The sequence below is a fragment of the Acartia tonsa genome, chromosome 1 (genome assembly GCF_053477335.1).
Source record: "Acartia tonsa isolate MP-2025a chromosome 1, ASM5347733v1, whole genome shotgun sequence".
Classification (NCBI taxonomy): Eukaryota; Metazoa; Arthropoda; class Copepoda; order Calanoida; family Acartiidae; genus Acartia; species Acartia tonsa.
The window spans coordinates 60,569,263-60,593,996 of record NC_137260.1 but is presented as its reverse complement, the minus strand read 5'-3'; the positions used below and the strand labels follow the sequence as shown (position 1 = coordinate 60,593,996).

General features: G+C 43.9%; 1 protein-coding gene across 1 annotated transcript; it reads right to left on the bottom strand.

Annotated features, from left to right (window-relative positions):
- Positions 1-137: 137 nt before the first annotated feature.
- On the bottom strand, positions 138-23,924 carry LOC145325417 (uncharacterized). The gene is made up of 18 exons (XM_080168407.1): positions 23,832-23,924; positions 23,256-23,359; positions 22,535-22,600; positions 19,856-19,885; positions 19,023-19,078; positions 18,882-18,918; positions 18,372-18,435; positions 17,995-18,058; positions 17,484-17,598; positions 10,131-10,233; positions 9,992-10,028; positions 9,751-9,844; positions 8,660-8,754; positions 1,613-1,767; positions 1,105-1,160; positions 829-860; positions 470-550; positions 138-296 (listed from the first exon to the last, which is right to left on the bottom strand). Exons 1-18 carry the CDS (start codon positions 23,887-23,889, stop codon positions 191-193), a joined length of 1,353 nt encoding a protein of 450 aa, XP_080024533.1. The 5' UTR covers positions 23,890-23,924; the 3' UTR covers positions 138-190.
- Positions 23,925-24,734: the final 810 nt, after the last annotated feature.

Here is a 24,734-nt window from a genome sequence, read left to right as displayed (position 1 = left end):
ATTGGCACCCAAAAAAAGAACCAGCTATTTTGCAGGGCTTTTATGTATTAAACAAAAATGCTTACTTTTTACGTGAGATTGAAGATTTAAAAATGTACACATCTATATAAATCAACTATGATAATAAAGAAATTATATAAATTTTGATGATATATTTTGACATTATTTTCAAACAAAAAAATATTATCTTTTAACTCAAAGACTTATATGAACCGAGCTGTTGTTTTAACATTTGTTTTTCTTCGACAAGATGAGCCACCATTCTTTTCTGTAATTCTAGCTCTTTCAGCGACAACCTAAAAATATAACTATGGTTTGGTTCGTCTTTGTTTAAGATTTATAATTCAAACAACTTATCTACTGATCTTTGGGAATAGTTGATAAATCCAATTGTCATCTTGCTCTTTTTTTATCTTATAACCCTTTGATTACCTGTTTATGTATCAAAGGGGTTCCATTTATAACTAACCTTAATTGATCAGCAGTAGTCTGTTTGAAATTTTCAAGCTCAATTTCTTTGCTTGACAAATTTTCCTCCAGTTCAACAATCCTGAAACAATATCATGTGTGATTACATTGATATCTTTCTAACCCCAAAATTTAGCTTTTATATTCAATTCAAGGTGCAATTCTTTGTGGACAGAAATAATTTGATTTTTCTATCTGCACATTTATAATTTAAGCCTTAAATTTCTAAAGTAATTCGACCTTAATATCTTGCAAAGCTTTAATGTTTTTTTTTATGAGGGAGTGAAAGATTAAATAACGACGCATTTTACTAAAAGTCAGGGGGCGAAGTCGCTAATTGTTACTTATAAATAAACTTACCTTTCTAAGGCTGACCCTCTAAGTTCTGAAATCTAAAATACACAATGAGTTAATCTTTACAAAAAAACTTATTTTTTATTTTTTTTCGATTTTTATGACAGTTTTAAAAGTTTCAGTAAGCTTTGACACAGGGATAAATATTTATTGAAAAAAAATGTTTTACATATACTTGCTTTTATTTCTAGCTAAAATTTAGATTTTCTCACAGACATAAGATCTGACAATCCCTAATTATAGAGTAGCTGCATAACTAAAAAATATCTCAAAATTGTTTACCTTCAATTGTAATTTTTGCAATATCACAGATAAATGTTTCTGGTCTTTTTCTGTTTCTACAAAAATGTAAAGATTATAAATAGGAATTAATAGCTAAAATTATAACTTTTATTTTTGCAAGAATGAAATATATATTTCAAATTAGGGCAAAGAATCAAAACAATGAATTTTGTTCAAGTAGGTATGACATAAAATTATAAAGTCAATTATATTAGGGCTCAGTAGTCTTAGCCACCATCAGCCGCACGGCCTACAGAAGCCTTAAAATCAGCCGCGCGACTTTCTCAGACACCCATAAAGCCTCATTCAGCTTCAGTCGCGCGACAAAGCGGGTTTTAGAAGCTTTTACTGTATATCTATCTTATATGCCAAGCTATGTTTTTGTAGGTAGGGAGGGGCTAATGTTTGTTAAATTGATATAAAGCTTTTCTTTTACAACCCCCCCCCCCCCCCAACCAATGTCTATCAGATCTAAAAAGATTTATTTACAAATTAATATTTTTTTTACCTGAATCTTTGATTTCCTTGATAATCTTGGTAATACTATCCAGCTCCTTTCTCAAATGTAAATGTGAACCCTCTATCCGCTTGTGTTCTTTATTCAGAGCATCCTTACATTTTTTCAATTCTTTCTTAAGGTGTGCGCTTTTCTGTTCTGCCATTCTATAATAGTAATTTCATCGTATTGTGGTATCCGCCGAGGATAAATGGCAGACACCGGAGTTCAATTAGATTACGGCAGTGTGACAGACGTGGACACCTTACTATAGAGAAGCTACGCTTCTCTAGCATTCACTAAATAGTAATCAACATCTATTTCAGTTGTCACTTTATTGCAGGTCTAAAGGGTACTAAAGTTATATACAACAAACAATAACTACACAGATAGGAATAAATAATCATAACATAAAAGCATTATAATACATATACAATAGTCAGTTTGGGCAATAATGATCCCCCATCCCTGGAAAGGGTGGGGGGAATTAACAATACAGTTAACCATAATAAAACTTGGCAGATTCAATCATTAATTTTAGGCATAGGGAGGGGGTCGACAGACCCCTTCCCCAGGACTCAGGGGAGGGCCATTGACCCTCCACCGAACCCCGGTCAGGGGTGCCATAGGCATGGCTCACGGTTGCCGAATACCACAACTCTCCCCTCGGAAGGCTGGGAGAGGGTTTCCCTACCAGACTTCCGACAGTGGTTGAGGCCTTCGGTCCGCTCCTTAGGGCTAAGATATATACAAACGATAATGATTCAATGGAATCCTAGTGGTGAGTGTTTCTCAGGGTTGGTGGGCTCCCAACGTGGGATAGAAGGCAGAGGCTGGCTTTGGTTGGACACGTAGTTCAGTGCCGGCAGGTGTCAGGTTGGCGGGTGGCACAGTTGTTGCTGGGACAGTCAGCAGTGGGGCATTCTGGTTGTTGTTGGCAGCGGCTGGGGCACTGGCTGCCAAGTTGACCATCTGGGCGGCAGCCTGACCTCCCGAGGGGCCGCGGGGTCTTCCAGAGGGCGGTCCTGGCCTGCCTGGGCGGTCATGCCCGCTATCGGCTGATTGCATGGACACCATTTCCTCGGCTGCTTCCCGGCCGATGGGAATGGCATCCCAGTCTACTGAAAAGTCCCGGGACTTGGCATGGGTGAGCCGGGCTCTGGCCAAGGCCTTCCTGTACAAAGTTGGATGGTACAGGAACACTTGTGACATCGCATTCATGGCTGCCCGTACACCTCCTTGTGCTGCTGCCAGAGAAATGATGGTCAGATCCCCCAGAAGTTTGAGGATTAACAACAGCAAGCACAGTATGGCTGCGCCATCTCCCCACTCGTGAATAGCTTGCCTGAACCCAGCCCAGACATCCAGGGCGGCCTCTCCTTCCTCCGCCAGTCGGTCGATGTTGTAGGACACTATCCCATGGTCACCTGTGGCCGAACAGCTACCTTGCTGAACGCATGAGCCATAGGACAGGCCGGTCAGCATGGCGCTTTTATATGCTGGGAACGCCAGCAGTTGCTGCCAGTCGTTCAACTCAGCCTGCGAATACAAGCCCCCTGAACTGAAGTCATCCAAGGGTTCTGTCAGCAGCTGCTTAGGCGTATCCAGCGGGGGTGGCCTCTTCTTAGGAGCGGGGGTTAACTCTATCCAGCCTTCCTCCGCGTGCACAGTCAGGGGGTATGTGGAGGAGCAGGGAATCTTGGTGGCGTGGCCGCTATACACTCGTGTCATGGCGTCTACAAACCCTGTGGGCTCTACTGGCACTTTGTCCCAACACTCCTTGTGTTCACGGACAACATATTTGTTGCGTTGGCAGGTAAGCTGGAGCAGGACATCTCCCCTCAGCACCGAGAACATGCTCCCCTGGACACGCACCGGGTGGGCCGGGTCTAGTTGCTGGAGCTTCCAGCAGTTGGCCGCTACTTCTTCTGCTGCTGTGCTTTTCATGCCTGTCTCCAGAGTAAATCCAATATAACCTGCGTGTATCTGGGCCTGCAGGGGGACATCAACATCCCTGGCCGATACCCTGGGTAGCGCTGCCGCGGCTGGGTCAGCTGCCACGAACAATGCTGGGTGGTTGGTGGCATGGGCCTCAAAGTCGCAGTTCACTATTGAGGTGGGGTTGGTCATGTTGATGAAAAACTGGGCTTGATGGTCAACCAGGAACGCATCCATCACTAGGCTAGGCTGGAGGCTGCGGATCAGCCTCAAGGGGCAATCTCTCCCCAGGTGGTCCCACACGTAAGTTGCTTCCCCAGTGATGCAAGACAGCTCTGAATGGGGACATTCCAAGGTCAGGTGGTCAGATTGGGACTCCACCCGTCCATCCTCTACTACGTAGGTCTCTTCCTTGACCAGCAGCCGTCGCTCCTGGAGCACTAATTCATTGCGGTACAGCTGGCCCTCGAAGTGGACGTCCTCCCCTTCACAACCCACCCCCTCGGGGCTGTTGACGAGGGCGCCCACCATATCGAGGGTGAAGAACAGGGGATGGTTCAGCTGGAACGTCAGTGGCTGGGTCTTGCCTGGCAGCGTGTAGACTCGGTTCCTGGCCAGGTCTCGGCACGTTTCTGGATCTATCTTGGTTGGCCTCATGAGGGTGGGGACCGAGGTCACCTTGAGGTGACCCCATACCCCACACCTGAATGTCCACTGGGACACAGTGAGCTGACAACTGTATCCTGTTGTTTCCCTCACCTTGACTTGCTGCAGGACGTGTACTTCATGGCCCAGGGGCACCTCCTGGTGTAGAGGTTCCGTGTTGCACATCTTTTCTTTATTGTAGGCTGTGACGTGGGTGGGGTTGGCACAGTCCCATCCCACCAGGACGTAGCTGGTTGTAGGCCACACGGCTGCCAGCAGTAGTCCCCACAGGACCATCCACCAGTGTGAGAAGCTTCCAGGCAGCCATCTACCTCGCACACGCGGCTGGGGATCTTCGGCTCGGGTCACGGCTGCTTCTCTGGGCTGGACACGGCTGGGCTGCTCCTGGCTAGATACAAGTTTCCATTGAGCGTTATCTTTGTGTGGCCGGGGCACCCCGATACCCTCCCCAATGACAGACTGGCAGGCGACTGGCGCTTGCCTGGGTGTCGGCTCCCCTAGCCCCAAGTGGTCCCTTCCCTTGTCCATGGCATGCCCAGTGGCATGGGGCTGAAGTGCGTGTGGCACAGGCTCGCCCTGACTCACGTCCCTCCCCTGCCCTAGGAACTCAGGTGCATGTGGCACAGGCAAGTCCTTATATCCCCAAATTTCAATCTCCCCAGCCTCTGGTGCAGGAGGCACAGGCAAGGCTGGTCTGGATACAACACATTTGTCAAATTTAACTTATCCTGGCTCGACTGGGAGTGCTGGGCAGCTGGGTTCCTTCGGATGGCAGGGGGCGCTGGATGGCATGTAGTTGGGCTCTCCCTGCAGGCTGGTGGCGCTGGCTGGCTGGGGGTGACGGGTGTCACCCCTTCCTCTGGGACTGCTGGCTCGTTCCAGGATCCAGGTCTCTCGGTGGCGGCGACGGTTGTCGCCCCAGGCACCAGGTTGGAGGCTGGCTCGTTCCAGGATCCAGGTATCTCGGTGGCGGCGACGGTTGTCGCCCCAGGCTCCAGATGGGAGGCGCTGGATAGCACCCCCCAGTCATCACAGGTGGCGGCGCCGGGTGGCGCCCCATACATCGATGTTGATGCGCTGGCTAGCGCCTCCTGCCTCTCTCGTTCAGCGGCCGCCAGGGCCTCCCCGTACACCGTCTCAGCGACGCTGGGTAGCGCCCCTCCACTCTTGCTGGGTAGGCTTGGTCGAGCAGGCTCCATCATGTTGAGGCTAAAAGGCTGGGGCCTCAGGACTTCTGGCTCGGCGATGTTGTAGGGTTGCACCAACTCCGGCCCCAGGTGGTTGAGACTGAAGCCCAGGCCAACCCGGTTGGGTTCAGCCGCGCCGCCCAGTACGTTGATCCTAGCTGGAACGGTCCCAAACTGCGGCATCCCGTCGGCTCGGTCCGCGGCTTTGGGGGCGGCTGCTTGCTGCGGTGGTGCTGGGGGCGCGCTCCCTTCCATATGGGCCACTCTGCTGGGCTTTCCTGGAGGGGCACCCTTATCTGCGGTGCGCCTGCGGCTGGCTACCTGGTCCCAGTCAGCTCTGCACTCGGCCGCCGTGTGACCGGCATAGTGGCAACGCTCGCACTTGGCAGAACGGTCACGGCGTGGCTGGGTGCGTCTCTCCTCTAGGCTAACTTCCATAGGCGTCGGGCAGTCTCGAGCTCGGTGGCCTCTCCCCTGGCAGCGGAAGCATCGACCTGGAACCTTGTCATCTGGAGCGACCTTCCCCATCTGGTGGAGACCCGGAGCCAAGGCGCCAATCTCCATTGGCTCCGACTCGTCATATTGGGGCAACTGGATGCTGGCCGATCCAGTGAGCCCGTCGGTAGAGTCCACTAGGCACACACCCTCCTTCAGCTGCTTGGTAATCATGGTGACGGTAAACATGGCTCTACGAGTGTACTCAGGTACACTCGTGATCTCATGACTCATCATCTCGCGTTTCACATTAGCGTTACGAATGCCACGATTTAATTCGTCCACTAACAACTCGAGATCCTCATGGCTGTAGGCGTCCCTATACAAGGCACACTTGGTTGATATGTATGCTTGTATAGGTTCTGTCGAGTGTTGCTTGTAATCCCTAAACGCTTGTTTAAGCGTTTGGGATTCAAAAGCAGGACGAAATAACATTTCACACTCGGCCTTGACCTGTTCGTAGGTCAAGGCTTGGCCTGCCTCGCCAAACAGATGAGAAGCCATTTCCGCCGCTTGCCCTACCAGTGACAGTAAAAGGGCATTGCGGCGGTTGAGGGAGTCATGGGGTGGCACGCGGTAAGCCGCCCATGACATCTCGAGTCTGCGGATATGTGAACTCCAGGATTGCTTGGGCGGTCCTCTATTCTCCGGCAGGTTACTCAGCATCAGCTTGCGGTACTCGGCTGGAGCCGGCTGAGGGTCATCCTGGAGCCATCCTGGGGCTTGGTCGCCTCCTGGCGCTTGCGGCTGTTCCATCGGGTCAACGGTTCAACGGCGGGACACAAAGTTATAAAGCAATAGGATAAATGGTTTGTCACTTGAGGCTTTCTAGCCTAACAGCCAACACTGTTTTTATCACTAGGTTGGTAGTTTAGTTGCAAAGATATAACTTAGCTGTACTTATCACTAGTTGGATTCTGAGGTGGTAGAGTAGGCTGGTAGGGGTAGATAGGTGTTGAGGGTCTGAACTGCTGTCAGGAACTGATTTGGTTTTCCTTTATCACACTACAGATAGGAGGAAGCTTGTAATTCTTTATTTTCTAAAAATACCTCTGTTAGATGCTATGGAGTAGCTCCGCTCCGGTGTGTGTGTGTGTGCGTGAAATCTCCTGTCCTTGCAACGCGCTTACGCACCGTCAAATCCGCGCACACAGGTAAAACGCGCACTTATCCCTCAACTCGCTCTCTCATTGGTCCGCTTTGTCCGTTGAATTTTATGATATTTCCGCACTCAGTTGCGCTACCCGTAAATGGCACTCTGTGTTCCCGGCCACTAGCTCCACACCGTGGGCGGACTTAGTCTAGTGTGGGTAGGAGGGGGAAGCGCGTGAGGGGACAGAGGTAAATCCGTCCGTTCCCCCTGGAGTAGTTTTCTCTGCTTTGGTGCACTACACTCGTATGTTGGCTCGCAGCTCGCAGCTATATGGCGTGTTTCAGCCTATCGGCGGCAGGGAATGTCCCGTCCTGCTAGCGCCGCTGATCCAAATCCGGCTGATGGCGGCAGGGAATGTCCCGTCCTGCTAGCGCCACTGGTTCGGATCCTGCTATCTCTTGCAATAAAATTGGCCTATTTTCAGCCGTTTACACTTATTTGGCTTGTTTCAGCCGGTCCGCAGGCCTGTTTCAGCCCTTTGAGCGCCCAATTCTCCGTTAGATGTCGGTGCTTCTCGCGGTTCTTCGTCAAGTTTCGCTGTTTCACTTCCACAACTGCCGGATGCAGAGTTAGACCTTGCTATCCAGGGTGGGTAATTCAGGTTGCTTGTGTCAGTTTTGCCAGTTTCACTGCTGGGAGTACCTTAGCCTCAGCTGCGCGTCTGCTCTACACTTGTGGTTTGCCGTAATCTCACACAGCTGTCACCAAAAGTTGTGGTATCCGCCGAGGATAAATGGCAGACACCGGAGTTCAATTAGATTACGGCAGTGTGACAGACGTGGACACCTTACTATAGAGAAGCTACGCTTCTCTAGCATTCACTAAATAATAATCAACATCTATTTCAGTTGTCACTTTATTGCAGGTCTAAAGGATACTAAAGTTATATACAACAAACAATAACTACACAGATAGGAATAAATAATCATAACATAAAAGCATTATAATACATATACAATAGTCAGTTTGGGCAATAATGATCCCCCATCCCTGGAAAGGGTGGGGGGAATTAACAATACAGTTAACCATAATAAAACTTGGCAGATTCAATCATTAATTTTAGGCATAGGGAGGGGGTCGACAGACCCCTTCCCCAGGACTCGGGGGAGGGCCATTGACCCTCCACCGAACCCCGGTCAGGGGTGCCATAGGCATGGCTCACGGTTGCCGAATACCACAGTATTATAGATAGCTTTCCGCGGATATTTAAATAAAACATTATAAGATAAAACCCAGTTTTTATTTCGCGGAAAATTGTCTGTAATTTTTCAGTATTGCTGAGAACCGGTTCTAATTCTGCGGATATTAATCGGTTTCGAAGCCATACTGGAAATCGGTATTTAATTGGAATCAAAGCTACTCTATAACATATGGTTTGGTCGATCTTGGCATATAAAAAGACAAAAGAGAAACACAAAAACACCAGGAACGGACAGACGGACAATGTGAATTGTATAACAGATGTTCATTGGCTAAAAAATGGGAAAGAAAAAGAACACGGAATTAATAGAATTTTTTTTATGAACACTGAACTTGATAATTAACTTTGAATAAATGATTTTTGTTCTTCGCATTTTATGGATATTGTCAAGTTGTCATCCCATGTTTAATAAGATGTACCTGGCTTGAGATTGAAAATTGACAGATTTTCTAGTCAATTCTAAAATCTTGTCTTGAAGAGAAGTGGAATATTCTTCATACTTCTTATGCAATCTCTAAAAGGTTTTTATTTTAAGTAAGTAAACAAATTTATATTGTTATAAAAAGTAAAGGAAAAATTTAAAGATACTTTTTTTGAGTGAAGCTTTCTATAATCTGGGTCGGTCCGTCCTTCCGTCACTGTAATAGTTAACTCTTTTCGTTTAAACAGGTTAGAGTTATACTATCGATTTCAAACTTTGCATGATGATTCCAATAATAATTAGGTACGATTTAGAAAGCGGAAATAAACTCTGTTATCATTACCAGAAAGTCCGTACGTCCATTTAAAAAATGCTGGTTTTACTTTTTGGATAAAAAATTTCTATATGTTATAGTTATCCTATTCATCTGATTTTTAGAATACTGATCCCTAATACCACAAGGTAAAATATTATAAGCAAAGTATTTTTTTTAAAAATATTTTTTTAAACATATAAGTATGTCATTAAACAGTATTCTGTATTTAAGAAGATTTGCAACAAATTTACTTACAATTTTGTTTAGACTTTTATATTAATATTTTGCAGATTCATTTCTGACACCTCAAAAGTTTTAATATTCGTTTGTTCCACCATTTCAGAGCTTCTTTTTTTTTATAAATGTTGTCATCCTTGTTTATTGCATGTTTTAATGTTTCGTGCATTTGTTGCATATTCTTGAATTTAAAGTACATTAGCAGGGCCGGGAAGAAGGAAAGTAGTGTGTGTGACATGTAGATAATTTTTTAACAAGTTTTTACATTTTATTCAAAGGATTTTGAGATGGACAAACCATAACTTTACAAAGTGTCTCAAAAATCAGCCACGTTACGTCATAAAAATGGGGGATTATCCATATCTTTTTTAGGCGTTTTTCTTTCCCACTTCTCCTCTCATCTCCCTCATTCTTATGACGTCACATAGCTGTTTTTTGAGAAACTTTGTAAAGTTACGGACAAACCATCAAAAGGATGGTCGTATGGAATAGCCCAGTAATAAAGTAGCAGCGCTTTTAAAAAATGTAAATCCTACTTTGGCAATCTTGAGTTCAGCTGTTACTTCACCAATTTCACAAGTTTTCTCAGTCAGATTATCATTAGCTTCCTCCAGCTCTTTGGTAAGCTCACTAAATTCATTATTTTAAATAGCTCAGAATGGTTAGTTAGAAAGTACCAGAGGAAAAAAATTGAAAATATGGGTGGGTAGTGCGATGGAACATTTATAAATATAGATATGTAAACCATATTTTTATTATTACGATGAAATACTCTACCTTATTCTGTTCTGTTTGATTTCTAACTCTTTCTTTGCTAAAAAAAATAACAATTTGAAAACAAAAAAAAACGATAATTTTAAAATTCATAGATTTTAATTTTTTTTGCTGAATAAAATATACAGATCGAATAAATTACTTTGATCTAATTGTGTTTCCAGGTTCAAATTTTGATGTTGAAAATGTGAAACTTGTTCCTCATATTTGGACAATGCCTTCTCTAGCTTCTCTGTTTCTGTATCCTGTAGTAATTAAAATATATTTTGAGTATGGAAATTCTTCCAAGATTTTATTTAAACCTTTAGATTATATATATTTTTATTACACTAAATCGATTATTGCCATCATTTTAAAGTAAAAAATAGAAAAAAAATTGGACAAAAGATGCGTTTTCGCTATGTAGCTATTGTGGTATCCGCCGAGGATAAAGGGCAGACACCGGAGTTCAATTAGATTACGGCAGTGTGACAGACGTGGACACCTTACTATAGAGAAGCTACGCTTCTCTAGCTTTCACTAGATAATGATCAACATCTATTTTCAGTTGTCACTTTATTGAAGGGTTAAGAGATACTGCAGTTATATACAACAAACAATAATTACATGGATAGGAATAAATAATCATAACATAAAAGCATAAATAATACATATACAATGGTCAGTTTGGGCAATAATGATTCCCCCATCCCTGGAAAGGGTGGGGGAGAATTAAGAATACAGTTAACCATAATAAACATGACAGATTCAAATCATTAATTCTAAGCGTAGGGAGGGGGTCACTAGACCCCTTCCCCAGGACTCGGGGGAGGGCCATTGACCCTACACCGAACCCCAGATCAGGGGTGCCATAGACATGGCTCACGGTTGCCGAATACCACAACTCTCCCCTCGGAAGGCTGGGAGGTGGTTTCCCTACCAGACTTCCGACAGTGGTTGAGGCCTTCGGCCCGCTCCTTAGGGCTAAAATATATATACAAACGATAATGATTCAATGGAATCCTAGTGGTGAGTATCTTCTTAGGGTTGATGGGCTCCCAATGTGGGATAGAAGGCAGAGGCTGACTTGGGTTGGATCCGTTGGTCAGCGCCGGCAGGCATCAGGTTTGCTGGTGGCACAGTTGTTGCTGGAACGGTCAGCAGTGGGGCCTGCGGGTTGTTGTTGGCAGCGGCTGGGGCACTGGCTGCCAGGTTGATTGTCTGAGCAGCGGCCTGTCCTCCTGAGGGGCCGCGGGGTCTGCCAGAGGGCGGTCCTGGCCTACCTGGGCGGTCATGCCCGCTGTCAGTTGATTTCATAGACACCATTTCCTCGGCTGCTTCCCTGCCGATGGGAATGGCATCCCAGTCCACTGAAAAGTCCCGGGACTTGGCATGGTTGAGCCTGGCTCTAGCCAGCGCCTTCCTATACAAAGCTGGGTGGTACAGGAACACTTGTGATATCGCATTCAGGGCTGCCCGGACTCCTCCTTGTGCTGCTGCCAGAGAAATGATGGTTAGGTCCCCCAGCAGTTTGAGGATCAGCAACAGCAAGCACAGGATGGCGGCGCCATCTCCCCACTCGTGGATGGCTTGTCTAAATCCTGCCCAGACATCCAGGGCTGCCTCTCCTTCCTCCGCCAGTCGGTCAATGTTGTAGGACACTATCCCATGGTCTCCTGTGGCCGAACAGCTGCCTTGCTGAACGCAGGAGCCATAGGATAGGCCGGTCAGCATGGCACTCTTGTATGCGGGGAACGCCAGCAGTTGTTGCCAGTCATTCAATTCAGCCTGCGAATACAAACCACCTGAACTGAAGTCATCTAAGGGCTCTGTCAACAACTGCTTAGGCGTATCCAGCGGGGGTGGCCTCTTCTTGGGAGCAGGGGTTAACTCTATCCAGCCTTCCTCCGCGTGCACAGTCAGGGGGTAGGTGGAGGAACAGGGAATCTTGGTGGCGTGCTCACTGTATACCCGTGTCACAGCGTCTACAAAACCTGTGGGCTCCACTGGCACTTTGTCCCAACACTCCTTGTGTTCGCGGACAACATACTTGTGCCTTTGGCAGGTCAGCTGCAGCAGGATGTCTCCCCTCAGTACCGAGAACGTGCTCCCCTGGACACGCACCGGGTGGGCCGGATCTAGTTGCTGGAGCTTCCAGCAGTTGGCCGCTACTTCTTCTGCTGCAGTGCTTCTCATGCGCGTTTCCAGGGTAAATCCAATATAACCTGCATGGATCTGGGCTTGAAGGGGAACGTCAACATCCCTGGCCGACACTCTGGGCAGCGCAGCCGCGGCTGGGTCAGCTGCCACGAACAACGCTGGATGGTTGGTGGCATGGGCCTCGAAGTCGCAGTTCACAATTGAGGTGGGGTTGGTCATGTTGATGAAAAACTGGGCCTGATGGTCAACCAGATATGCATCCCTCACCAGGCTGGGCTGGAGGCTGCGGATCAGCCTCAAGGGGCAATCTCTTCCCAGGTGGTCCCACACGTAGGTTGCTTCCCCAGTGATACAGGACAGCTCAGAATGGGGACACTCGAGGGTCAGGTGGTCAGACTGGGACTCCACCCGTCCATCCTCCACCACATAGGTCTCCTCCTTGACCAGCAGCCGCCGCTCCTGGAGCACTAATTCATTGCGGTAGAGCTGGCCCTCAAAGTGGACGTCCTCCCCCTCGCAACCCACCCCCTCGGGGCTGTTGACGAGGGCGCCCACCATATCAATGGTGAAGAACAGGGGGTGGTTCAGCTGGAACGTCAGTGGCTGGGTCTTGCCTGGCAACGTGTATACTCGGTTCCTGGCCAGGTCTCGGCACGCTTCTGGGTCTATCTTGGTTGGCCTCATGAGGGTGGGGACCGAGGTCACCTTGAGGTGACCCCATACCCCACACCTGAATGTCCACTGGGACACGGTGAGCTGACAGCTGAACCCAGTGGTTTCCCTCACCTTGACTTGCTGCAGGACGTGGACGTCATGGCCCAGGGGCACCTCCTGGTGTAGGGGCTCCGTGTCACACATCTTTTCTTTATTGTAAGACGTGACATGGGTGGGGTTGGCACAGTCCCACCCCACCAGGACGTAGCTGGTTGTAGGCCACACGGCTGCCAGCAGGAGGCCCCACAGGACCATCCACCAATGGGAGAGGCTTCCAGGTAACCATCTTCCTCGTACACGCGGCTGGGGATCTCCGGCTCTGGTCATGGCTGCTTCTTGGGGCTGGACACGGCTGGGCTGCTCCGGGCTAGATACAAATTTCCATTGAGCGTTATCTGTATGCGGCCGAGGCACCCCGATACCCTCCCCAATGACAGACTGGCAAGCGACTGGCACTTGCCTGGGTGTCGGCTCCCCTAGCCCTAAGTGCTCCCTTCCCTGGTCCAAGGCATGCCCAGTGGCATGGGGCTGAAGTGCATGTGGCACAGGCTCGCCCTTACTCAATGCCCTCCCCTGCCCTAGGAACTCAGGTGCATGTGGCACAGGCAAGTCCTTATTTTCCCAAATTTCAATTTCCCCAGCCTCAAGTGCAGGGGGCACAGGCAAGGCTGGGTGTTTACAAGGTTTTGGATACAACACATTTAACAAATTCAACTTATCCTGATGGTGAGCCGCTGGGTTCCCTTGGCTGGTAGAGGGCTCTGGATGGCATGTAGCTGGACTCTCCCTGCAGGCTGGTGGCGCTGGCTGGCCTGTAGCTGGGCTCTCCCTGCAGACTGGTGGCGCTGGCTGGCTGGGGGTGACGGGTGTCACCCCTTCCTCTGGGACCGCTGGCTCGTTCCAGGACTCAGGTCTCTCGGTGGCGGCGACGGTTGTCGCCCCAGACATCAGGTTGGAGGCTGGCTCGTTCCAGGATCCAGGTATCTCGGTGGCGGCGACGGTTGTCGCCCCAGGCACAAGGTGGGAGGCGCTGGATAGCACCCCCCCATCATCCCAGGTGGCGACGCCGGGTGGCGTCCCATACATCGATGCAGAGGTGCTGGCTAGCACCTCCTGCCTCTCTCGTTCAGCGGCTGCCAGGGCCTCCCCATACACCGTCTCAGGGACGCTGGGCAGCGCCCCTCCACTCTTGCTGGGTAGGCTCAGTCGGGCAGGTTCCATCATGTTGAGGCTGAAAGGCTGGGGCCTCAGCACCTCTGGCTCGGCTATGTTGTTGGGCTGTACCAGCTCTGGCCCCAGATGGTTAAGACTGAAGCCTAGGCCAACCCGGTTGGGCTCAGCCGCGCCGCCCAGTACGTTGATCCTAGCTGGGACAGTCCCGAACTGCGGCATCCCATCGGCTCGGTCCGCAGCTCTGGGGGCGGCTGCTTGCGGTGGTGGTGCTGGGGGCGCGCTCCCTTCCATATGGGCCACTCTGCTGGGCTTCCCTGGAGGGGCACCCTTGTCGGCGGTGCGCCTGCGGCTGGCTACCTGGGCCCAGTCAGCTCTACACTCGGCCGCCGTGTGACCGTCATAGTGGCAACGCTCACACTTGGCAGAACGGTCACGGCGTGGCTGGGTGCGCCTCTCCTCTAGGCTAACTTCCACAGGCGTTGGACAGTCTCGAGCTCGGTGGCCTCTCCCCTGGCAGCGGTAGCAGCGGCCTGGAACCTTGTCATCTGGAGCGACCTTCCCCATCTGGTGGAGACCCGGAGCCAAGGAGCCAATCTCCATTGGCTCCGACTCGTCATATTGGGGCAACTAGATGCAGGCAGATCCAGTCAGCCCGTCGGTCGAGTCCACTAAGCACACACCTTCCTTCAGCTGCTTAGTAACCATGGTCACGGTGAACATGGCCTTGCGAGTGTACTCAGGTACACTCGCAATTTCATGGTTCATCATGAGGCGTTTTACATTGGCGTTACGAATTCCACGATTTAATTCGTCCACCAACAACTCAAGATCCTCATGGTTGTAGGCGTCCCTATACAAGGCGCACTTTGTTGATATGTACGCCTGTATAGGTTCTGTCGAGTGTTGCTTGTAATCCCTAAACGCTTGTTTAAGCGTTTGGGATTCAAAAGCAGGGCGAAATAGCAATTCACACTCGGTCTTGACCTGTTCGTAGGTCAAGGCTTGGCCTGCCTCGCCAAACAGATGGGACGCCATTTCCGCCGCTTGCCCTACCAATGACAGTAGTAGGGCGTTGCGGCGGTTGAGGGAATCATGAGGTGGCACGCGGTAAGCCGCCCATGACATCTCCAGTCGGCGGATATGTGCCGACCAGGACTGCTTGGGCGGCCCTCTAAACTCCGGCAGATTGCTCAGCATCAGCTTGCGGTACTCGGCTGGGGCCGGCTGAGGGTCATCCTGGAGCCATCCTGGGGCTTGGTCACCTCCTGGGACTTGATGCTGGTCCATTGGGTCAACGGTGAAACGGCGGGCACAAAGTTATACAGTACTACAATGAATGGGTTGTCACTTGAGGCTTCCTAGCCTAACAGCCAACACTGTTTGTATCACTAGGTTGGGAGTTTTAGTTGCAAAGATATAACTTAGCTGTACTTATCAATAGTTAGGTGTTGAGGTAGATAGATGTTGAGGGTCTGAACTGCTGTCAGGAACTGATTGGGTTTTCCCTTATCACACTAGAGCTAGGAGGAAAGAAACTTGCAATTCTTTATTTGCTAAAAATACCCCTGTTAGATGCTATGGAGTAGCTCCGCTCTGGTGTGAAAGTGTGTGTGTGTGTGTGTGCGTGGAATCTTCTGTCCTTGTAACGCGCGTTCGCGCCGTCAAATCCGCGCACACGGGGAAAACGCGCTCTCACCCCTCAGCTCGCTCTCTCATTGGTCCGCTTCGTCCGTTGGATTTATGATGTTTTCCGCACTCTGTTGCGCTACCCGTGAATGGCGCTCTGTGTATCCGATCGCTAGCTCCACACTACAGACGGACTTAGTCTAGTGTGGGTAGGAAGGGGGGAAGCGCGTGAGGGGACGGGGGTAACTCCGTCCGTTCCCACTGTGAGGGAGGGGGGGTAACTGTGTGCTGGTGTAATGGGGCCTTTGCTTCTTAATCTTAGGCTTATCTGTTATATCACCCTGATTGTATTTGCCTTCAATGGAGAGGGGCCCCTCCCCTTCCCTTGGAATAAGGGGTGTATTGTTTTTGTGCTGTGGGCTTGAGATTGTTTTGATTATATTACATCTAGCTTTTATTTTTGTCCTTATCACAATTGCATAACAGATTTGTTGACCAACTCTGTTCTATTTTTAGCTGTTATCACAATACACAGTAATCCAAGCCTGTTCTATTCTTAGATTTATCACAACACAACAATTTGTTTGCCAAGCTTTGCTCATAAATCTATTGTTTGGCCATCACATTAGGGTGGTAATCCCTGCAAATGTGATATAATATCTGTCTTCTAGATGGGTGGCTGCGTTGTAGCTTCTCAGGATACTCGGGGTTGACGTAGTTTTTCTCTGTTCTGGTGCACTACACCCGTATGTTAGCTCGCAGCTTGCAGCTATGTGGCATGTTTCAGCCTATCGGCGGCAGGGAATGTCCCGTCCTGCTAGCGCCACTGGTTCGGATCCTGCTATTTCTTGCAGTAAAGTTGGCCTATTTTCAGCCGTCTACACGTATTTGGCTTGTTTCAGCCGGTCCGCAGGCCTGTTTCAGCCCTTTTGGCGCTCAATTCTCCGTTAGATATCAGCGCTGCTCGCGGTTATTCGTCAGATTTCGCTGTTTTGCTTCCACAACTGCCGGATGCAGAGTTAAACTTTGCTGTCCAGGGTGGGTAATTCAGGTTGCTTGCGTCAGTTTTGCCAGATTCACTGCTGGGAGTACCTTAGCCTCAGATGCGCGTCTGCTCTACACTTGTGGTTCGCCGTAATCTCACACAGCTGTCACCAAAGTTGTGGTATCCGCCGAGGATAAAGGGCAGACACCGGAGTTCAATTAGATTACGGCAGTGTGACAGACGTGGACACCTTACTATAGAGAAGCTACGCTTCTCTAGCTTTCACTAGATAATGATCAACATCTATTTTCAGTTGTCACTTTATTGAAGGGTTAAGAGATACTGCAGTTATATACAACAAACAATAATTACATGGATAGGAATAAATAATCATAACATAAAAGCATAAATAATACATATACAATGGTCAGTTTGGGCAATAATGATTCCCCCATCCCTGGAAAGGGTGGGGGAGAATTAAGAATACAGTTAACCATAATAAACATGACAGATTCAAATCATTAATTCTAAGCGTAGGGAGGGGGTCACTAGACCCCTTCCCCAGGACTCGGGGGAGGGCCATTGACCCTACACCGAACCCCAGATCAGGGGTGCCATAGACATGGCTCACGGTTGCCGAATACCACACTATAACAGCAGCCAAATTATCCCTAATAGCTGCAGATTATAATAAAATACAAAGATTTATGCTTTTGCAGGTAAATTTACACATTTTTCTGTGGTTTTTTTATTGGTCTTTAGGTTTGGAGCTGTCTATGACTTTTAATCTAAACCAACGATAGAATTAAGTATGAAAAATCCCACTCAGATTATTTTTAAAATTATCCAAATTTTCACCTGTTCTGTTTGAGCAATGCCATCTTGGAAGACTTTTTTTTCTTGTTCAGGTTGTAACAGAGATAATTTCTCCTCTAGTTCCTTGTTTCTCCATGTCAAACGAGTTATCTCAGAACTGAAAAAAGGGATCATGTCTACTCTATTACCTAATATCTCTATGGGTTATACTTACAGAAATATTTGGATAAATATATGATTCGAGAATATTCTAATCATAAATGATTTGACTTTTATTTAATAAAGTTTAAAAATATTTTAAAACGAGAAAAAGACAGTGCTTACAAATATAAGATTTATGATTGCATTTTCCTCTTGTTTTCTGTCATTTGTGTTTTCTGTGGGCAATTAAAACATGAGTATTGATAAATTAAGAGCCAGTATAACAAAAAATATAAAACAGGATAGTTAAGAATTAGCAAAGGTTAAGTAAGTATATGAAATACTGAAAGAACATTTTGAACGGATAGGTTGACTTTTAGAGTAGCTTGAATGAAGGATAAAATTTATATACTTCATCATAGAAATTTTTTCTTCAAATGTAGCTGTAGATTCATTTCTTTCTTCCTCTATATCTCCTAAAAACAAAGAATTTCAATTCTCGTATTCACTCGAATCCGGTGGATAGGAACCGGTTCTCATCCATACGAAAAAACTATGTCTAGCATCGTATTATATCCAGCTTTCTACGAATAAAAAATGTACAATAATAAGATTCTATATCCGCGGAAAGCTGTTTATAATACGATGCGAGAAATAACTATTACCATTTCAAATGATATTGTTAAAAGCCCGGCGTAATTGTATGATAGTTTACACTACACTAGTTTAAGCACGAACTTTCTGACCGACAGAACAAAATTATAGAAAAGCTTCAATGTAAACACTTACTTATTTTGAGTCTAAAGTTTCTTTCTTGTGTGTTTATGGATTCCTTTAATTCAGTTTCTCTTTCCTGAATAGCATAAAAGTCACATTTTAAAATGCTGTTTTTAGCAACGAATGTACTCTATGAGAGAACGTGTATGTTCGTAATTCTGTCTTTCTGTACTCTGTAATTTTCCAACTTTTCCTTTCCTTCTCGATTTTTCTTACATTTTATTTTTCTCCTGTTAATTAGAAATCCATAATTGAATTTACGATTAATATACATTTCTCTTGTATAAATCTGCCCTAATTTTTACTGCCTCCCTGATTTTTCTTTTAGTCTAATGTACCAAGTCCACAGAAAAAAATAACCTTTTATTAAATGACTCTTATCCAAGGACGTCTAAGTTTATAAAAAAAAGTTTTTCCAATAAAATGAGTGGAAGGCCCACGCCACTTTAACCCCCCCCCTCTTCCCTCTTTTCTGACGGCCTTGCTCTTATCCAGAAGTGTGTAGATATTTTAAAAACAAACCTTTAATAATGAGTTTTCCTGCAAAACCAACTGAGCACTAAATTAATAAAATTAAAACATTTTAGATTATTTTAAAAATTTATCAAAGTATACATTTTTCTTTAAATGTTGATCTACAAATTTTAACTTATAAAACCTAACCTTTGTTTAAGAATGGTCATCTGTTCTAGATCCAACGGGGCTGTGCTTGCAATATCCTAATTTTAGCAAAACATATTAATTAAGTATAATTTCGGGGATGTCCCTTCCCATTCTAAATTTTTTTTTTTTAGAAAAAAAGGAAGTATGGGGGAAGAGTACTGATTTGATTTTAGGGAAAGCATTAAAATTTCTTTTGTTGCAACTGGACAAGTCATAACACTCCCCCCCTCCCCATCTAATTTTCAATATTTTTTTTCTTTTTGGGGGTGGGGGCGAGGGTGTGTTATTAAAGCTACTAACAAATGCCTGAAACAAGTTTTGAATGATATGAAAAATATGGTGTTTTTGTTGATCTGCTTGGCATAATTTAGATTCTACCCAAAATTGTGTTATTGAATACATTGTTTACATTTAGAACTTCCTTAATTTAAATTGGACGCACTCAAAAATAAACAATTTCCTTTCAGTTTCTATTTATTCTATTACTTCATTTAATTTGAATTAAACTACCTCCAAAAAATATTGTTATTTTAGTGTACTTGCAGCTACGGCACTAGAGGCCTCTATGGGCACTTGAAGTGAAGAAGGGGTAAATTGACCCTACGTTTTTGTTTTTTTTTAAATAAAAAAAATAAAATGGGGATTGGGTCATATTTTTCTAGGAGTTACATATCTTGGGAGGATGGTTATACATTCCCCAATATAGTTCCCAGTACCTATGAGAAACTACACTGTAATAGAGAACCATATCGGTTCACTGGTTAGTAAGTTCCTTTGGTACAGACAGACACACATACACAGATCCTGTTACTTTTATTTAATAATAAAGATACCTGTAATTGCTTGGATATTTCGGTGTTATCCTGCAAACAAAATAAACATAATTTGCTTCATTTTACAGATCATAGGTATCATAGAGAATTATATGAATATTAGTCAAATTTTGGATCATGGAAAGAAACGAAGTAGCGGGTTTCGTCGTATTTTCACAGTAGCTTTTCTCCTATTTCTAGTCTCTGCTGGAGGCTCTAATCCTGCGGGGCCAATTTCTAACCCTGCGGAGCAATCATCATAACATTTTCCTAACCTGAAATAATCTATCAAAAGCTACTATAAAAATACGACGAAACCCGCAACTTCATTTTCTTTACATGATCAGAAATTTTTATTAAAACAATTAATTTGTATATAAAAAATCAAACTTTGACGAAAGGAGATAAAGACAAACACTGGCTATACATTAGCTGCGCTGCCAATATTTTAAGTAAAGTATTTGTCAGAAATGTTGAAAAGGTTAGGTGTGTTTAAATCAAAGTTTATTGCTTTCCTTTCAGGAAGTATTAACATAAGCTTAAGTAACAAATAGAAAAATACACCTGACTCATCCCTTTAAAAACCTTGGGGACAAGATACCCATTATAATATCACACATATCCGGCTTAGTCCATCAAAATTACGAAAAAGAACACATTTTTCATACTATCTAAAGGTTTAAGAGATTCCCGCATGGTTAGAGCAAAGCAGGGTTAAGCTCCTGAGAGTGGTCGGTATAAAGTTTTTTGTTGTAAAATTGAAAATAGTTATTTATCACATCGTATTATAAACAGCTATCCTCGGATAGAAAAATGATTATAAGATTAAAACTACTTTTTAGTCCCGAGAAGGCGAAGGCACGGGCTAAAAAAACTGGATAAAATACGATGCTATACATAGCTGAGAACCTGTTCTAAATTACCGGATGTAAATTGGTTTCGAAGCGATAATGGAAAAGGGTTCAATTGTTGAAAAACTGCTTGATACAGAATAATGTTTATGGATATACTTACATTTTTAGGACTTGATTTTAGAGTTGCTTCGCTTATAATATTGTATTTTGTTGTCCCAGGAATCAGTATACCAAAATCATATCAATCGGATTATTAGATCACATAAAAATTTATTGTTAAAAAGTAAAAAAATCAACATATTTAAAATGGACGTACGTACATTCTGGTAATGATTATAGAGTTGCTACGCTTTCTAAATCGTACCTAACTACTACAGGAATCACCATGCAAAGTTTGAAATCAATAGGACAATTCTAACATGCCTAAATTAGCGAAAAAAGCTATCCGTTACGGACGGACGTACTGACGGACCGACCCTAATTATAGAAAAGCTTCGCTTTAAAAAATGTCGTAAATATGCAAATAATTTTTAAGGTTTTGGAACATATGAAACTTTTGACTTTGACTAAAATCTATATTCCCTTTAAGATCCTATAAATTATCTGACATCAATTTGTTTAAACATTTAACTCGACTCTTCTGCATATTAGTAGCGTAGCAGCTATACAATTAACACGTTTCTTTGAGTTTTCTGCTACGCATCTCATTGAATTATTATTACACAGCGATATAGGACGTTATATGCTAAAAATAATTTTCTTTATGGGGCGATTTCTCTTGGAAGAGTGGATGTATGTACCCTCCCCGAAATAATTATGAACCCTTCCCTGGACTTTTAAGAAGCTTCACTGTTAAGGAGCCGGTTAGCGAGATCCTTCGGTACAAACACAGATCCACATACAGACATCCTGTTACTTTTATAAAAGGATATATTTACCAAATAGGTTGTCAAAAATTTCGCTTCGCTAATTTTGATCATAAATGTTCTTGTGTGTGTTTAAGATTATGTTAATCCTAGTGAGCTACTTTTTACTCATGTTTTGTTTACAAACAGATCAGTTAGAACTATGTACAGGGTGGGGCAAATATTTTCTATTTTTACAAGAAATATAAAAAGAAAAACAAGATGCTTCATGTCCAATAGAAGGAAAACTATACGAGGAAATAATTCAAGCTTAGAACAAAGAGAGGATCTACTGTAGTTCACGGTAAAATATTGCTGGTAAGCAATATTTCCATTTCCAAAAATCTATGAATTTTAAAGGCTGCTAGCTGCCAAACGGCTGAACATACAGATCATGCCCCGACACTGTTTTAAGCGGCATAAAAAGGCCTACAAATAATCTGGAATAGCTATAAATCAATAATGCATAATTATCTCGCAGTGCAGAGAAATGCGCGAAAAAGACATATTTCACGCGTTTTTTTTTTCAGTGAAGCTTTCTCTGTGTATCATTGGATCTTGGCTATTACAGATTTATTGTAGGCCTTTTTATGCCGCTTAAAATGGTGTGCGGGTATGGTCTGTACGTTCAGCTGTATGGCAGCTAGCAGCCTTTAAAATTCATAGATTTTTGGAAAAATTGCTTACCAGCAATATTTTACCGTGAACTGCAGTAGATCCCAAAGAGATATGTATGTATGACAAAATGCAATAAACACAAAAAGAAAAAAGAGACCGAGATCAGAATGAATTTCTTGATTATATCACATTTTTCAAAATTGATAATGCCATATGTTACTTATAGAGAAGATAATTAGAACAGCAATACATACAACTAATTTAAAACAGAAGGTATATAGAATCTCTAACTAAAGCTACTTAGATTTTGTTGCACTGTTTACCTTTATTAGTTCCTCTAGTCTTTTTCTGTTTATTTCCACCTCTGATCTAAGCTCAGAATTTGTCCGCTGAAAAAAAACAAGGTGCATTAATTTTAATTGGGTCTTAGTAGCGTAACTATTCATTAAGTTGTTCTTAGTCGTTCTACATCTTAATCAGAACTCAGTACTTTTCCCCTGGAAATAAAAAAAGGTGCATTGTCTCAATAAGGCTTAGCAGTGCATCAATTCTATAGGTTGGATATGTCCGTCTGTCCGACTTATCTTTCTTTACGGACTAAATTTGAAAAGGTGCACTTTGAACTTTGAGAGGAGCAGATAATATATGAATAAAGTGGTAAGTACGTAACTACACTACACATCTTAACTTTGTTTAATAATTCTTATACTGATACATTACATTACCTACATTACTTATGGGCATGATCTTCCTTGCTTTAACTTATTCAAAACAAAACATATACACAAATAAACTGTAAGTAATAAAACTCCTTAATCTAATGCATCGTCTATATTAATGTTCCTTTGACTTAAACATGGCATTTATTCAATCCTGGCAAAATAATTTGAGAATTAGACTTATAGTAATCAAAATAAATCTTAATTTTTTTTTAAATAAGAAAAATTTTATGTTGCAAATCAATAATTATCCTACAAAGACCTTACGAAAGCTTATGTTTTACTATTAATAAATACCATAAATTGAAAGAAAATTACAGCAAACCTGTAAAGATTTCAGTTCCTCTTCATAAGCAACAAGTAGTGGAACCAGTCCTCCTAATTCTATAACCCACGGGGCGTCGGGAAGGTCCTCTAGGGTTACGCTATCTAATTTGTAGAAAATATAGATTAATCTATTATATAACAGTAACAGATGTCTATGTGTGTGTGTGTCTGTATTTCAGTCTGTGTTTACCGATATGGTTCTCCTTTATAATGTAGCTTCTCATATGATATGGGAAGGTTTATAACTATTTCGGGGAAAGTTACCGCCACCCTTCCAAGAGAAAGAAACCCTAAAAAAATGACTACCCTTCGATCCCACCTCAAGTTCCCTTAGAGGCAAATAGGGGCGTAACCGCTAGTACATAGATTAATCATTTCATTTTCTTTTTGAAAAAAAAAGATATGTACAATATAATACACCTAAATTTGAGAGAGACAGCATTATATTCTACAAACCATGACTTTTTCGTCAAGCATATTAAGTAGTAGTATATTTATCTTAATGTCTTGATCATGATCCAAATTAAGATTAAAGTTCATTTCTCCAACTACCTGAAATAAAGCAGCTGCTTACCTGAACCTAGTCTGCTAGCCTGTTCTTTACTCAGCTGTTTAGACAGCTTATAAATCATATTCTTCAGAACAGCTGTTTCCCCATGTTCTTTTCCTCTGTGAAGTATTGCTTTTACAATTTTAAAATTCAAACCTAGCTCTTAAATTATTAGAATTCGTTTGTCCATTAATGTTTGTCATTATGTTTTCAGTCATGATAAGATTAACGAATCGACACAAAACTTCACAAATTGTTTTAGTTAATAAAGGATCAAACCTCCTATTTAATGATTAATTCTACTATTGAATAGAAAAGCATAGTTTTCAAGAATGGGTGTCATGAAAATGGCAAATAGCTTTACATTTTATTTTATGGAAGAATTGTCCTAATGATACAAAACTCTTTAAATTCCTTGATTTCCTTTCAAAATCCTTATTTCAAAATGATGGATGGAAGGAGATTTTAAGAACAAAAGTTAAAATCAAGAATATAAATATTGGAGAAAATTTTTCTCACATATTTTGAGTATATATTTGAGTATGACTGACAGACAGACTGACAGAATAAATTACATACTGTCGATGCTAATTGGCAATGAGGAATCCTCACAAAAAATTAGCCGTCTATCTTGAAGCTGAGAAAATCATATAGCGTTACGGGCTGACTGACAGACGGACAGACAAAGTGAATTATAGAGTAGTTTCTCTACTAAAAATCTAATTTAATTTACAGTACGTGTACTTGACAGAAAACAGATTAATGTAATTTAACCTAAATATTTATAAAGAAAAAGTCGCAATTGATACCAGGAAGTTGTAAGTTGGGTTAGGTTAATTATAGGCTAGAAGAGGCTCACAAAGACAGTATCCTTCAGACACAGTGCTCCGTAGACCAAAGACAAAGAGCAAATTGTGTAAAAAATTA

Bases quoted from the DNA above. Each gene is read 5' to 3' on its own strand.
- LOC145325417 (XM_080168407.1), bottom strand. From the start codon at position 23,889: ATGATTTATAAGCTGTCTAAACAGCTGAGTAAAGAACAGGCTAGCAGA. The intron at 19,886-22,534 runs GTAAACAGTGCA...TTTTGTTTGCAG, and splicing joins GACTAGAGGAACTAATAAAG to GATAACACCGAAATATCCAA. The intron at 1,768-8,659 runs GTACATCTTATT...TTACTATTATAG, and splicing joins AATTTTCAATCTCAAGCCAG to AATGGCAGAACAGAAAAGCG.